The sequence below is a fragment of the Camellia sinensis genome, chromosome 7 (assembly GCF_055761805.1).
Source record: "Camellia sinensis isolate YWXY chromosome 7, ASM5576180v1, whole genome shotgun sequence".
Lineage (NCBI taxonomy): Eukaryota > Viridiplantae > Streptophyta > Magnoliopsida > Ericales > Theaceae > Camellia > Camellia sinensis.
This window is the reverse complement of record NC_138967.1, coordinates 132,596,337-132,610,411: the sequence shown is the minus strand read 5'-3', so window position 1 is coordinate 132,610,411 and position 14,075 is coordinate 132,596,337. Positions and strand designations below refer to the sequence as shown.

Here is a 14,075-nt window from a genome sequence, read left to right as displayed (position 1 = left end):
CTGTCTTCAATGACTAAACCATTGGAATTGTGACCTTGTGATTGTATAACTAATTTGAGCACCCCAAATAATAAACTCTGCAAATTACGGATCATGTATGTGGAACTGGTAGAAAATTGACTGAACTACGTGACTAAACTGAGCTTGACTCGTAAGCTTATGTTTTGTGACTGATTTGGAACCCCTACGTGACGAATCCTATATATATTGTGTGTAACCAAAGAACTTTGTTAAATGTGCCGCGGTGTACCATGTGCTTGCATATAAAACCTATTTGAGAACTGCTATCCTAATTACGATTTATACCTCATGATATGAACGCCTGCATATGCAACTACACCTGAACTTATGTGAACAATGCCATATTGTACATGACGTGAAATACTTTGACATGAACAGTTGTGATAAATGACTCCGATTTGACTTTGAAAACTGATGAACTTGGGACAGTTGTGAAATGATCAACCATGTACCTAAGTAAACGAAGTGTGCCTTACAGAACTAAATACCCCATTTGAGAAAACTTTTATCTAATTCAATCCAATAGAACCTTTGTCTAATTTGACCTGATAGAACCCTCATTGGATATAATGTAATAGAACCTTTGTTTGATTAAATTTGACAAGACCTTTGCTTGGGTTGATTTGATAAGAGTCTCTATCTGAGTTGATTTTGTTAAGAGGGATCACAGATGGTTTATAAATAAATGGCCAGATTATTCTTGGCAGAAAAACTGATAGACCCAAAACTTGAATCCGTTGGAATACTTGACTTATTTGAAAGACCCTTGTGGACTATCAACAGATTGATCTAACCATGAACACCACTGAGAACCAACCTTCAATTATTGAGGACATATGTGTCATAAATGAACTGAATTGTGCAAATCCAGTGATTGGGTGTCTGAAGGAACAATGCTGGTGTGTTGTCGTATTCTTACTTGTCTGACGCTATGGAAATCGACGACAAGAGATTGATTTGATTGTGAACTGTACTGAATATTTATCCTCAACTAATCAGAATATGTTTCATGCGTTTGCTTCAAGTGTTATCGGGTTTTGGAAAATCAGGTTATAGTAAGTGATATTGCGTTTGTTTTGATGGCATTCTTGAGATGTCCTTTCGTGCTAGGGGACGTTAAGCCTATGTAGCACTTTTGTTGAGAATCTCTTTTGCCACCGACGGTTTTGTGCGGGTGGGTTTGTCTAATCGATCTCGAGTCGCCCACCAACGGTCATGAACGAGTGTGCTTTGATTTCGAGATGATTATTCTTTTGTTTTGTTTGGAATGTCATCTTTTGGTATTATGTAGATGTTTTAACATCCAAGAAGCTTTGAGAAACCCTGATTATCCGAAGATGTGTAAATTGTGTTTGACATGTAATTGTTTGTTTTGATATTACCCTTGACGTCATGAGGATTAATGCATGAATTGTCTTATGCTTTGGACAACTATTAGATGATATGAAGAGACTCGATGGAACCGTGAATTGAATATTAAACTGAATTGTGAACTGTAGGATGATTAAGGGAACATGTATTATGTTAGAAATGGATTGTCTCAGTGTTATTGTATTTTACAATTGGTACTATGGGGATATAAGTTACGTATGTCATGTGGTTGATCGCTTCGTTGTTATCTTTGTTGACTCGGGAATTAGTGCCTGAATTCACTTTAAATTCCTGAAGACTTTTGATTAACCTTGAATAGCTATAATGAGCTACTGAAAATACAGAATCAGATTGTATATTGTGGAATTATTAAAGAATGAATTGAACTTTTGTGACAAAGGAATGGACCGAACTTCTATGATAAAGTTGGCTGGCATCTAAAATGAATATGTTGGTGACTTACTTTGAAGAGGGCAATTATTGAAATTGTGTCTAAATAATTTCGGTATCTATAAGTCGAAGTTGAACATCAGGTATAGACGGGGCTACTTCGACCTCCCTCTATTTCGGAATGGAATTAGGAATATGTGACTATGAATTTCATTGTGGGGCTACCTTAAGTACTCAAGGTGTAAGTCCCATTTGGGTTATTGTATGAAGGATTACTAAATTGCTTGTTTCCTCTCTGTGAAATTTTTGTATAATGCTTGTAGATTAGCCGCTGTTACATCGATAAGGTTGCTTGTTTACATGGGGTCCCAATATCTATTGTTTAGATAGGAACCCTAAAATGTGTTCGGATTCTAACAAGCCTTCAAGAGCCAATGGGGACTGAATTGTGATTCGGCGTTGTTTTCCATCCGAAAATCGATGTATAATTAGAAAGAACTTTTGGGAGAAATGCTCCAAATATGTGTAGTAGATTTTTCGGGGAGTTTGGGGGATTTATCCATTGTTGGCAGACTTTGCTTACAACCACAGCCTACACTCTAGTTTTGGTGTGACACCATACAAGGCTTGTATGGAGGAAAAGTTGAGTCTTTGACTGATTGAGAGCAAAGTGTTGCTCAATTTTGAGACTAAGCAGCTAACTATCAAAAGGATTGGAACCATTGAATAAGAAGGTATTCCGAATTGTTTTTAGCTAAAGGTAAATTAAGTTTGGAGGACCAAACTTCCTAAAGGGGGGAAGACTGTGATACCCCTGTTCTGTACTATGCTAATTGGTCCTTAATTTGTATACGATTATGTGTTTGTTATGGTTTTGTATGCCATTATGTGAAAATATGTGGTTTTGAATTTCTATCTGGTCACCGTAGGAATATCTGTTTGATTTTACCGCTTCAGAAATTAAATTGGAGGCCTTATCGGTCACAGAAACCGAAATTGATTACGCCATTGTGATTGGCATAATTTTTAGAACCTATGGTGAAATTTAATTGAAAAACTGATTCAGGCCAGATTACATTGATTTAATTAATGATTTAGTGTCATATTATTTATTATTATTAAACTTGATTAGTGGGCTTATACATAGGGCCATTGCACTTCAATTCCTCCTCTTTTTAACACTTTGGCTAATTTTGAACTCAAGAATAGAGAGAGAGGGGGGAGGGGGGTCGCCCTTAGAGAGAGAAGGGAGAGAGTTGTGTGGTTTTGGCTCAAGGCTTGGGAATCTTGAAGATTAAGTCCAAGAATTGACTAGGGTTTGGAAGATTAAACTCCTAGGTGAGCAAATTCATGAGATTGAACTTGTAATTTTGTGAATTAAAGACTAATTGGTGATCAAGAACAAGAGTTGTGCTACAATTGATGAATTTGAAGCTAATGTGCACATGCATGTGTAGGATCACCATGATTTTGCATAATCAAGCATGTATTAAGTTGAATATGGAAAGGTAAATGTTGAATCATACATGCAAGCATGTTTTTACTGAGCTCCATGAGAATGAACACCATTTGCATTATTTGGAATGGAAATGAAGTCAAGATTAGCATGCATGTTTGAATAATTAAAGATAGGAGCTTTGAATGCATGAATGTGTATGATAGAATTGAGCTTGAATTAAATTGAGCCATGCATGTATTTGATTTATGAAATTGGGCTCCATGAAGATGTGTTTTGGTGTGTATACCATGTTAGTACAAGTATATGTGAAATTGGAGCCATTAAAGACAAGAAATGATGGTTTGAATGTTGAAGGGAGCTCAAGAACTCAATCTGGAAGACCCAAATTTTTTATGTCCGCTCGAATGGGGTGATTGCCGCTCGAGCGGGAAAATCGTGCTCCCAGCACTTTTTGCAGAGTTGGATGTCCGCTCAAGCAGAATATTTAATGCTCGAGCGGGGAGCTTTTATAGACAAGCCTTCCGCTCGAGCGGGTAAGTCCACGCTCGAGCGTGGACCCTATTTTCTAAAATTTTGTATGCTCGTTCTGTGTTTCGTTTTCTGTTCTCTTTCACTTGTAAGCACTCTTAGGCATGCATTGAGCATTGTAAATGAGTTAACGAGATAAGAATAAAGCCTAAAGAGGAATGTGTGAATTAAAGAATGGATTGAACTGTTAGTGACCCTTTTGTGTTCATGAAATGTGTAGGGTCAAGCTCCAAGACAAATCCACAAGCCGGTCACTGTGAGTAATATCGATATTTGAAAGCTTAGCAATGTCCAACTGTTTATTCCCTTATAAGCTTTATGAGTTGCTAATTGGGATTGTGGACAAAAGTCTGACATGAACGAATGAATGGACCGAAGGTCGTTTCGATATGAATAAATAGACCTAAGGTCGTTTTGATAGAAATAAATGGACCTAAGGTCGTTTTGACATAAATGAGTGGGCCGAAGGCCGTTTTAACACGAATGTATGGGCCGAAGGCCGTTTTGACGTAAACGAATAGACCGAAGGTCGTTTTGACAGAAATGAATGGACCGAAGGTCGTTTTGATAGAAATGAGTGGACCGAAGGTCATTTGGACATGTATGAATGGACCTAAGGTCGTTTTGACATGAATGAGTGGGCCGAAGGCCGTTTTGACACGAATGTAGGGGCCGAAGGCCGTTTTGACATAAATGAATGGGCCGAAGGCCGTTTTGACATGAATGGAAATCTGAATGGGCTAAAGGCCAGAATGTTTGGAACTACAGTCACTTGATCTGAATTTCGTATAGTTATATATCTGTTAAATAGAAATATGAATTGGGCCCAAGGCCGTTTGGAACATGTTGTTCTACATTGTTATGTAACTTCTGTATTTGATTTGATATTATTCACTAGGCTTTCGCTCACGCTCATTCATGTGTTTGTAGGTGAGCCAAGAGAAGTCCAGACCCAGCCTCAGTGAAGTCTGTATGGAACAACTAAGGTTTTCAGAGAGTCAGCCCTTATGTTTCACGCACGAGACCCGTCTTCACCATTTTGTTATGTATTTACATTTTGTCAGGTTGGCGAAGTTTTGAATACGTCTGTATATAGTTTTCATGGGTTGACTTAGTTTGGATGATCCTGTCTGTATAGAATCTTATGTCATTACACTTTCTATTGTGAGTTATTAACATATGTACGTATGGAATGATATGGTGTGCATATAAGCACGACTCTATGGACAAAGTTTTAAATTTGCTTCCGTTTGGCCCCTTTTACTCTGATGAGTCTTGTCTTATTTGGTTTGAGGCCGTAGGTAATCTCGTGATTACTGGCCGGTTATGGCCTTAACCCGTAGGGATGGGTTCGGGTCGTGATATGTGGGACCTTAGCCAAGACCTGGTTGGTACCCTGCATGTTTTCCCGAGATGAAAAACAGAGTTTTAACTCCCAACACATGTTTTGCTTTGTCTTGACTTAGTTTTGAAAGAAATGCCGAGATCATTTGCACTCATGTAAAGCTTATTCTAGGAATGCATTTCATATCCATCTTTAAGCATCTCTGCTTGTCTTTTTGAAATGCATTCAATGGGGTTTTATTATGTACTTGTAGGCCTTGGATCCTTGCTTGTAATTCTCATACCCGAAGAGTTATGTGAGTGGTATTTTTAATAAAGCTATGTTCTAATGTTTTGATAAAAGATTTGTTTTGGAAAAGTGTTTGTTCGAGTATGAATGTTTATCCCTAGTTTTTGGTATCAAATATTATCTTATTTTGATGACATTCTTGGAAAGTCCTTAGTGCTAGGGGGACTATAATGCAACTAGTACCCATGTTTGAGATATTTCCCTTGTCACTGACGGCCTTGTGCGGGTGGGTTTGTCTAATCGATTCCGGGTCGATTGTTCCCTTGTTTTGTCAGGAATGTCATCCCTTGTATTATATTGATGCTAGTAAGCATCCCTTGAAGTTTTGAAAGACTTGATAGATGAATTTGGTTCATCCCTTGATTTTGTACAAGCTATGATATGTATTGTTTTGATAAAGATTTCGGATATCATTCATTTAAACATTTATTACTAATATCATTCACTGAGTATCCAAGCCCACCCTCTCCTTATATATATGTAGGTGACGAGCAAGAAGGCGGTGTCACCTAGATGTGTTTTGCAAGATATTTTGGATTCATGTTTTTGCTAGCATCTTGAAGATTATGCTTCTTAGCTTTGTAGTTCATGTCTTTTGTATATGTCGGCTTGAGAAGCCTTTTGATCAAGATGTAACATGCACTTTGTTTTATTTGTATTCAAATTGTAAAACTATGTTAAATGTATGCCATTTCATTTAATCTATTCACAGCTCTTATGGACTAATTAGATCTAAATTTATTGCTTCCGCACATGTAAGCCCCATATGTATACTCTGATTGTGTGTGACTTTCCAAGTTGGCCTTAGGTAATCTCAGATTACTGGTCATCATGGCATCATTCTACTAGGGACGGAATGGGGTCGTGACATCCCCGGTCCAGACGGTTTTAATTTGGCGTGTATAAAAAAGTGTTGGCCTGTCATGAAAAGTGAGATTGTTCAAATGTTTCATGAATTTCACACAAATGCTAAGCCATCATCTGGGATTAATAGTTCCTTCATCGTGCTTATTCCTAAGAGGGATAAGCCTTCAGGATTGGGAGACCATAGGCCAATTAGCTTGGTCAGCTCCATCTACAAGATCTTGGCCAAGGTGTTGTCCAAAAGAATGAAGCAGGTTCTCTCAGCTATGATTAGTGAGGTGCAGTCAGCTTTTGTCAATGGTAGGCATATTTTAGATGGTGTGATGATTGCCAATGAAGTTGTAGATGGGTGGCACAAAGCTAGGAAGAAAGGCATTATCTTGAAGTTGGATTTCGAGAAAGCCTACGATTCATTAAGCCGGGAATTTTTGCTATCAATGTTGGGCAGTTTTGGCTTTGGTGCTAGGTGGATTAGGTGGATGAAGACTTGCATTACAACAACTATAGTGTCTATATTAGTTAACGGTTCACCCTTGAAGGAGTTTTAACCACAAAAGGGGTTAAGGCAAGGTGACCCTCTATCTCCATTTTTGTTCATTATAGCAGCTAAAGGTCTTAATCTTTTGTTGGGTAGGGCTATTGAGAAGGGCCTATTTAAGGGTGCATCAGTAGGCTCTGATCAGCTGGGCATCTCTCATCTTCAATTTGCAGATGATACCATCATTTTTTGTGAATGTGGCATGGAGGAAGTCTTGAATATTAAGAGAGTTTTGAGATGCTTTGAGGTGATCTCTGGTTTAAGAATAAACTTCCACAAGAGTGTGGTTTATGGGGTGGGTTATCATGAAGACCTGACTAAGGATTTTGCTAAGGTGTTGAATTGTCTGCCTAAGAAATTGCCATTTAATTTTTCAGGCTTGCCTCTAGGGGGCAATCCTAGTAGAAAGAGTACTTGGTCTCCAATAGTGGCGAAGTTTCAGAAGAAGCTCTCTTCTTGGAAAAGGAGACTGTTGTCTTATGCTGGTAGGTTGACTTTGATCAAATCAGCCTTGTCTAATTTGCCTATCTACTTCCTGTCAATCTTTAAAATGCTAAACAGGGTCGTAAAGTCTATTTCTAAGATTCAAGCCAATTTTCTATGGGGTAGTTCTGCTACCAGCAGAAAAGTGCACATGGTCAAGTGGATGGAGGTCACAAAAAGTAAGAATTAAGGAGGCTTGGGAGTTAGGAACTTAGGTGTGGTAAATCAATGCTTGTTGCTAAAGTGGTGGTGGAGGTATAGCAGTGATGAGAAAGCTCTGTGGAAATCAGTGATCTGCTCTAGGTATGGCAAAATTGGTGGGGCATGGGCACCTTCATTGAATCAGTCAGTAGCAGTATCATTGGTTTGGAAGGATATCTCATAACTTTCTGTGGCTAATCAGCAAATGGGTGAATTTTTTGGTGAACAGGTTAAAATAATAGTTGGCAATGGGAGGAGAATAAAGTTTTGGTATGATCCTTGGTTAGGTGGTAGAGGCTTGAAGGCTGATTTTCCTTGATTGTTCAGTTTATCCACAAAGAAGGAGGATTCTTTGCAGCAACTCAGTGCAAGGATTGGTGCCTCAAGAGGGTGGCAGCTTCATTTCAGAAGGAATCTCTTAGCTTGGGAAGAAGAGGATCTGCAGAGGCTGTTAGGCATGTTGTTCTTATCTCCTAGTCTCAGAGATGGTGTTGAGGACTCACGCTCTTGGTTAGCAGAGAAGTCAAGGCAGTTTTCAATTGCCTCTGTGTGGAGGTAGAGGGCTGCAGCTAGTGGGAATGGTCTAGTAGTCCCAACAGGCGTGTGGGTGAGATTGGCCCCTCTAAAGATGCAGTTTTTCTGTCCAAAGATGCAGTTTTTCTGTTGGTTGGCTTGGCGTGGCAGAGTAAAACCTCATTCTACCTTCAAAGAATTGGGGCTCTTCATTTGAGTACTACTAACTGTGTGTCTTTTGCCAAGCTGAGATGGAAGCTGTTGAACATGTGCTACTACTATGTCCTCTGGTGTTGAAGTGCTGGTCTCACATGGTAGAGTGGTGGGACCAGGTTTGGGCTATTCCAAGTTCTGTAGAAGGCCTGCTGCAGTGGTGGAATGGTGGCAGGTTCAAATTCAAGTCTTAGGCACTCAAAGTATGGCAGATTTTTCCCTTTGTAGTCTTATGGTCAGTATGGAAGTTGATAAACCAATTCTTATTTAAGGATGCTCTTCCTGAACTCTGTGAACAAGTTAAGTTGCAGGTAGCTTTGTGGTCCAAATGGCACTTGAAGGTGGATTATTCAGTCCATGATATAGTGTCCAATCTCTACCAGATCATATTACAGTAAGGTTTCAGTACTTCAAAGGTTTGTTGTTCAAATATGCAGTGGGCTTAGTAATATCTTATTGGCAGTAGGCATGTGCTCTAGATTCAGGTGGGGTGCAGGTCTTTTGTCTAATTTAAATCAGACCAGGTTTTAATTATGGGTTTGTATGGATGGACTTGAGTTGTTAGTAGTTCATCTGGTATGTCTTGTTCTGCTTAGTTTTTTGCTATCTCTTAATTGAGTGTTGTGTGTTTCTAGTTTATATCTAGTGTGTGGCAGAGCTAAGCTGGTCTGGTTTTGGCCTTTTGTATTTTGTTGTTTGCTGTTGTAGTATGCTAATGTTTGGCCTCTTGTATGTCTAGTTTGGGCTGATGCTGTTAGTCTGGTGCTCTGTTTTGCTGCATAAGGCTGGTGGTGTGTCCTGTTAATGCTAGTCTGTTGATTTTAGGAGGGCTGGAAGATGGACTGCTCTGTGTAGGAAACAAGTCTATTTCTGGTAGTATGTTGCTCATACAAGGCTTCAGTATGATTTTGGAGTATGTTGCTCTCAGTTGTCATGCTGTTCTGCTTTTTCAGATTTGTTGTTGTTTTGATGCTCAGATTTCAGTGCTCTTTTGCTTAGTTGTTCTTTTGTTTTTTTCCTTCGTTTCCTTGTCTTTGTTCTGCCTTATTTGTTGGTTTCTCACCAACTAGGAGGTTGGAGCTTCTTCTAGCTCCAAACTCCTCTTTATTGATGTAATTCGGTTGTTTTTCATCAATAAAGTTTTTTTTGCCGATAAAAAAAAAAAAAAAAAAAAAAAAAAAAAAAAAAAACCTTATGGTGTTGATGCACGAAACAGATAAGATAAAAAATTTTGAGACAAAGTGACATGAAACAGGTATTTTAAGAATTATATGTGAATTTTATAATTATTTCACATGTAATTAGATCAATTCGATTCAAATTAAAAATTTTATGAACAAAATTAACAAAATTAAAATATGAAGAATCGAAGTGACACATAATACATATTTTAGGGCCATATGTGTTTTTTTTTTTAATTTTTATTTATTTATTTTTAATAACCGGGTGTTTAAACCATTTTATGTGCATCTCAACTAATTCTAACATTCTAAAGTTAATGATCGGGCAAGCCTCCAATAGCCCTAAGGTTTGGGAAGTTTGACCTTTGTAGGATTCGAACCTGCAACCTATGCGGTGATAAGCCCTTTGATTGTCTCTTCTCTCACTAAGCCAAATCCCTTGAGGTTCTATAGGTGTATTTTATTCTTAACAAAAGTATAATTGCTATATTATTAAAGAAAAATTAATTCTTATGTGAGAAAATTAATTTTTTGTTTAAAAAAGAAAAAAAAAAACTAGAAATGTTTCTTATTATAATTTGATGCATTGTATGAGATTAAATTCAACAAATTTGCAATTTGCAACGTAACTGATAGTATGTCTGGTTGATCTAGCTTGATTTTATATTTGATTTGAGCTAGTTAGTGTATTATATAATCTTTTCCCAACTTATCCTAATTACTCTGATTAATTAGTACTGGTGTGAATGTGTTTGATTGTGGCTCTTCAGAGTTTCATGTATTTGGATTTTAGTAATATTATGTATCATGAAAAAAATATCATAAAAATGATTATGAATATTTTTCACCATTAGATTACAGAAAACACCACACACTAATCAAAAAAGGAGAAATCTTCGTAAAGGATTTCATAATATTTTTTTTATTATTCCTAATATTATTCTTTGGATTCTTGACGTTTATTCATAAAAGATCTAAAACTCTATTGGTCTCTATCTCAATTCTCATGTATCGAATTTTTTTTTTTTTTTTTCCAGATTCTTATAAAAGAAACTTGACAAATTTTTGTTTTTGGACTATTCAAATTGTTACTTCGCATTAATAGATCTTATTTCATTGTGAACATAATGATTTTAACGCTGACTAAGGGGATGATAATATAATATTTGAATACAGAATAGAGGAAAAGTTGCTATTTTGGATTCATATGTCTAACAATAACAAGTAAACTCTCTTTTATTAGGGAGTGAGAATAGTAGTACACAAAAATAATAACTTGAAAGCTGTTTTACAGTAACACTGTTTTAGCTGAAATTACAATAAAAACAACTCATCTAAATATGGGAATAACTAATTGGAGAATTGCAAGTAGCTTTAATGTCTTTCACCGCCGCCAACACCTCCTCCTGCACCAAACCCACCACCATGCCCTGATCCACCACCTACACCACCACCACCTCCTCCTCCAAATCCTCCTCCACCTCCAACACCTCCGCCAGCTCCACCTCCTAAGCCTCCACCAGCTCCGAATCCACCACCTTGCCCTGATCCTCCTCCAGCACCACCACCGCCGCCGCCGCCTCCACCACCACCACCACCACCACCGCCTCCACCCACACCTCCTGCACCACCACCTACACCTGCCCCAACTCCAAATCCGCTACCATGGCCAGATCCACCACCAACACCGCCACCGCCTCCAACACCACCCCCAAAGCCACCACCTCCACCCACACCTCCTCCTGCACCGCCACCTAAACCTCCTCCAGCTCCAAACCCACTACCATGTCCAGACCCACCACCAACACCGCCGCCGCCACCACCTCCAAACCCTCCTCCTCCTCCTACACCACCTCCAGCTCCTCCCCCAATGCCTCCTCCAGCACCTCCACCACTACCAAAACCTCCACCAGCACCCCTACCACCTCCAAAACGGCCACCACGACCACCGAAGCTCCCACCTTCGCCAAACCTCTCTTTCTCAACCTTGTCATCTCCAAGATTAAGGGCACTCAAGTGGAAGACAATGCTCAAGAGAAGAAGAATCACACAAACCCATTTTTGAGACACACCCATTGCCATTGCTAAATGCTTATCAACTCAATTGGCTTGCTCTTTTTCCACTCAAAGAGCTCTCCTTATATAATACTCTCCCCACAAGCTAAATTATATGTAACCATTAATATTTGCAATTTGCATGGTTATTATGTGACGCGTTAGAACCGTTGGGGCATTGGCTTGATCATTAAATGATATGGGTGAGTGTCAAAGTGGACTTTTAAAATTCATTTGATAATGTTGGTCAACCTACCGACGCTCTATCCTAGATCATCATGATTCATGACAATGGAGATGAAGATTGATATATATGTGCCTTCATGGGTCATCAATATTCACTGCAATGCTATGAAAAGAACCATAAAAATGTGTTATTTTATATATATATATATATATATATATTTGGATAATGGGTGATTATTTAATATTTTCAGAGAGTATGGACACATGGTACTCTATAAGGTTTTGATTAGTAGAGAGCGGTAGGGGTCACGATTAATGTTGGGATCGAAAAATAACATGGAGTTAAGTAATTGGTGATTGACTTGGAGTATGGTCATGTGGTATTCCGGAATTATTGAATAATTTCCCTTTGGGTAATAGGGTTGTTCAAAGAACAGTGGAAATGCCATATTCAAACCATAAAAGTGTTAGAATTAATTGGTCTCCTATATATATTTGGGATTTTTTTTTAAATATATATTATTATGTAAAAACAATGTAAATTTAATGCATGTATTTTATTGCATTACACATCCTACCTAAGTAGGACCAACGGCAATAGTTTACTCGGATAACAATTGTGTTTTGGATTCTTAACCCATGGTTCTAAGATTTTTGTCAATATTCAATTATTTTAGTACTATTTATATTTATGGAATGTCAGATTATTGACTCAATATTCATTTTTAATATAATTTAGAATGGAATTTGGGGTAGTCTTAATCAGTCAACTTAAATTTGTTTTTGACTTTAGTATGGAAAGCGATCAAATATTTGTACGGAATCGGTCCTTCCGTCATAGAGTGTGAACTTTAGCTAATGGAACTCGGCCCAGGGGAGGGGGGAGCGGTGTGTTTTGGATCTCTACGAAAAAAAGGGGTGGCGTTCAAACTTGCTAACTATCTGTCTGGTGGCACATGTGCCGCCAAGCGTGCTGGTGGCATAGCGACCTCTTCACTAGCTCGCCTTCTAGGGGCTAGCCGCCGCAGTGCAGGCACCCTTTGTGCTTTTCGCCGGCGAGTGAGCTTCTCCAACACATCCCTCAAGTCTTTTGAATAGTCGAAGTGTGAATATCTCAACGCTATCGTCGGACGTAAGTGGTGGTAACTGTTGTCCTGCGTATGAGATGTCGCCACCGGCGCTACGTAGTCTCCAACTCTGAAGCTTTTCGTGACAGAGAGTGTAGGGGTATAGCGTCTATTCTGACTGCCGGAACGACGAGAATGGGCGTGCTCACTGTGCTTCCCCACTCCAGCAATGCACTTTCTCTTCATCTGGTGTTTCATGGCCTCCATCTCCATCGCGATCTTCTTGATGATGATATCTTGATCTCTTAGCTTGTCTTCCAGGTGCTGAATGTGTGAGTCTCGTCGTTGGCGACGCTCTTCTAGGCTGACAGAGCGCCCAGAACTCCTTGCGCGTTTGTTTTGCACATCTCTGGGAAGTCCTCACGCGGAGGTCTCTAAACCAGCCATCGTCGTTGTTCGCCATAAAAGATGACCGGAAAAGCTTAGAGGACAAGGTTTTGTTTATCAAAGAACTTTCCACAGACGGCGTCAATTATACGGTGAGCAAATATGCATCGCTTTTCGTACTCCTCATATCCAAGCTTCGCTTTACTCTGAATAACCTGAGAACACAATGACGGTAAGCTACCTGGCAGGTGGTGGCCGGAATACCCCTCCGACTGTCAAGTTAGCATAGTTTTAGAGAGAGAGAAAAGACAAAAGAGAGAGAGCTCTGATAACCAGAAGGTTTCAGGGTGTAAGAGTTTCAGACCTGTTGTATGGAGGCACCGAACAATTTAAATAGCTTCTGTGCGCATGACCCTACTTGTCCTTTTCTAGACACGTGGCTGTACTGCCCTCTCTATTCCTTACACATGCACACGTCAATACTGCCAAACAACATTTGGCCAAATTGCCAAACAGTATTGACTCACAACTTTAGTGGATTCCTCTTCTTACATTTCGATTGAGCCACGTAACAAATCTTACCGAGTTACTTCCTGCATGGCGTTACAATCCGCCCTTTGGAACCACATTACTCTCGACTGTGCAAAATCCGAAGTGTCTAGCCGACTTCTTCAACCGTACCCATTCGTCCCCGTTGACCTTACTCGCCAACGTTAAAGTTCCTTGCCGAGCTGATTTTGCTCACCAAGAAAGAAGTTGCCGAGCTGACCTTACTCACCAACTTTGAAGTTCCTTGCTGAGTAGATTTTGCTCATCAAGAAGCAAGTTGCCGAGCTGACTTTGCTCACCAACTTTGAAGTACTTAAATCAAGCTGAAACTGAGTAATTCCAATCATGTTACAACAGAAGGGATTTAAGGCCGACGACTGAGCAAAGCGAACCATCAAGCAAAAAGTCTAGCCCGGCCTAGTAATGTAATTCCGGT

At 39.3% G+C, this 14,075-nt stretch overlaps 1 protein-coding gene across 1 annotated transcript; it reads right to left on the bottom strand.

Moving 5' to 3' along the window:
* Positions 1 to 10,573: 10,573 nt before the first annotated feature.
* LOC114317511 (uncharacterized) lies at positions 10,574 to 11,581 on the bottom strand. Its single transcript, XM_028264251.2, has one exon. The coding sequence runs from the start codon at positions 11,475 to 11,477 to the stop codon at positions 10,770 to 10,772; it is 708 nt and encodes a 235-aa protein (XP_028120052.2). The 5' UTR covers positions 11,478 to 11,581; the 3' UTR covers positions 10,574 to 10,769.
* Positions 11,582 to 14,075: the final 2,494 nt, after the last annotated feature.

Excerpts from the sequence above, each read along its gene's own strand:
- LOC114317511 (XM_028264251.2), bottom strand. The coding sequence starts at position 11,477 with ATGGCAATGGGTGTGTCTCAAAAATGGGTTTGTGTGATTCTTCTTCTC.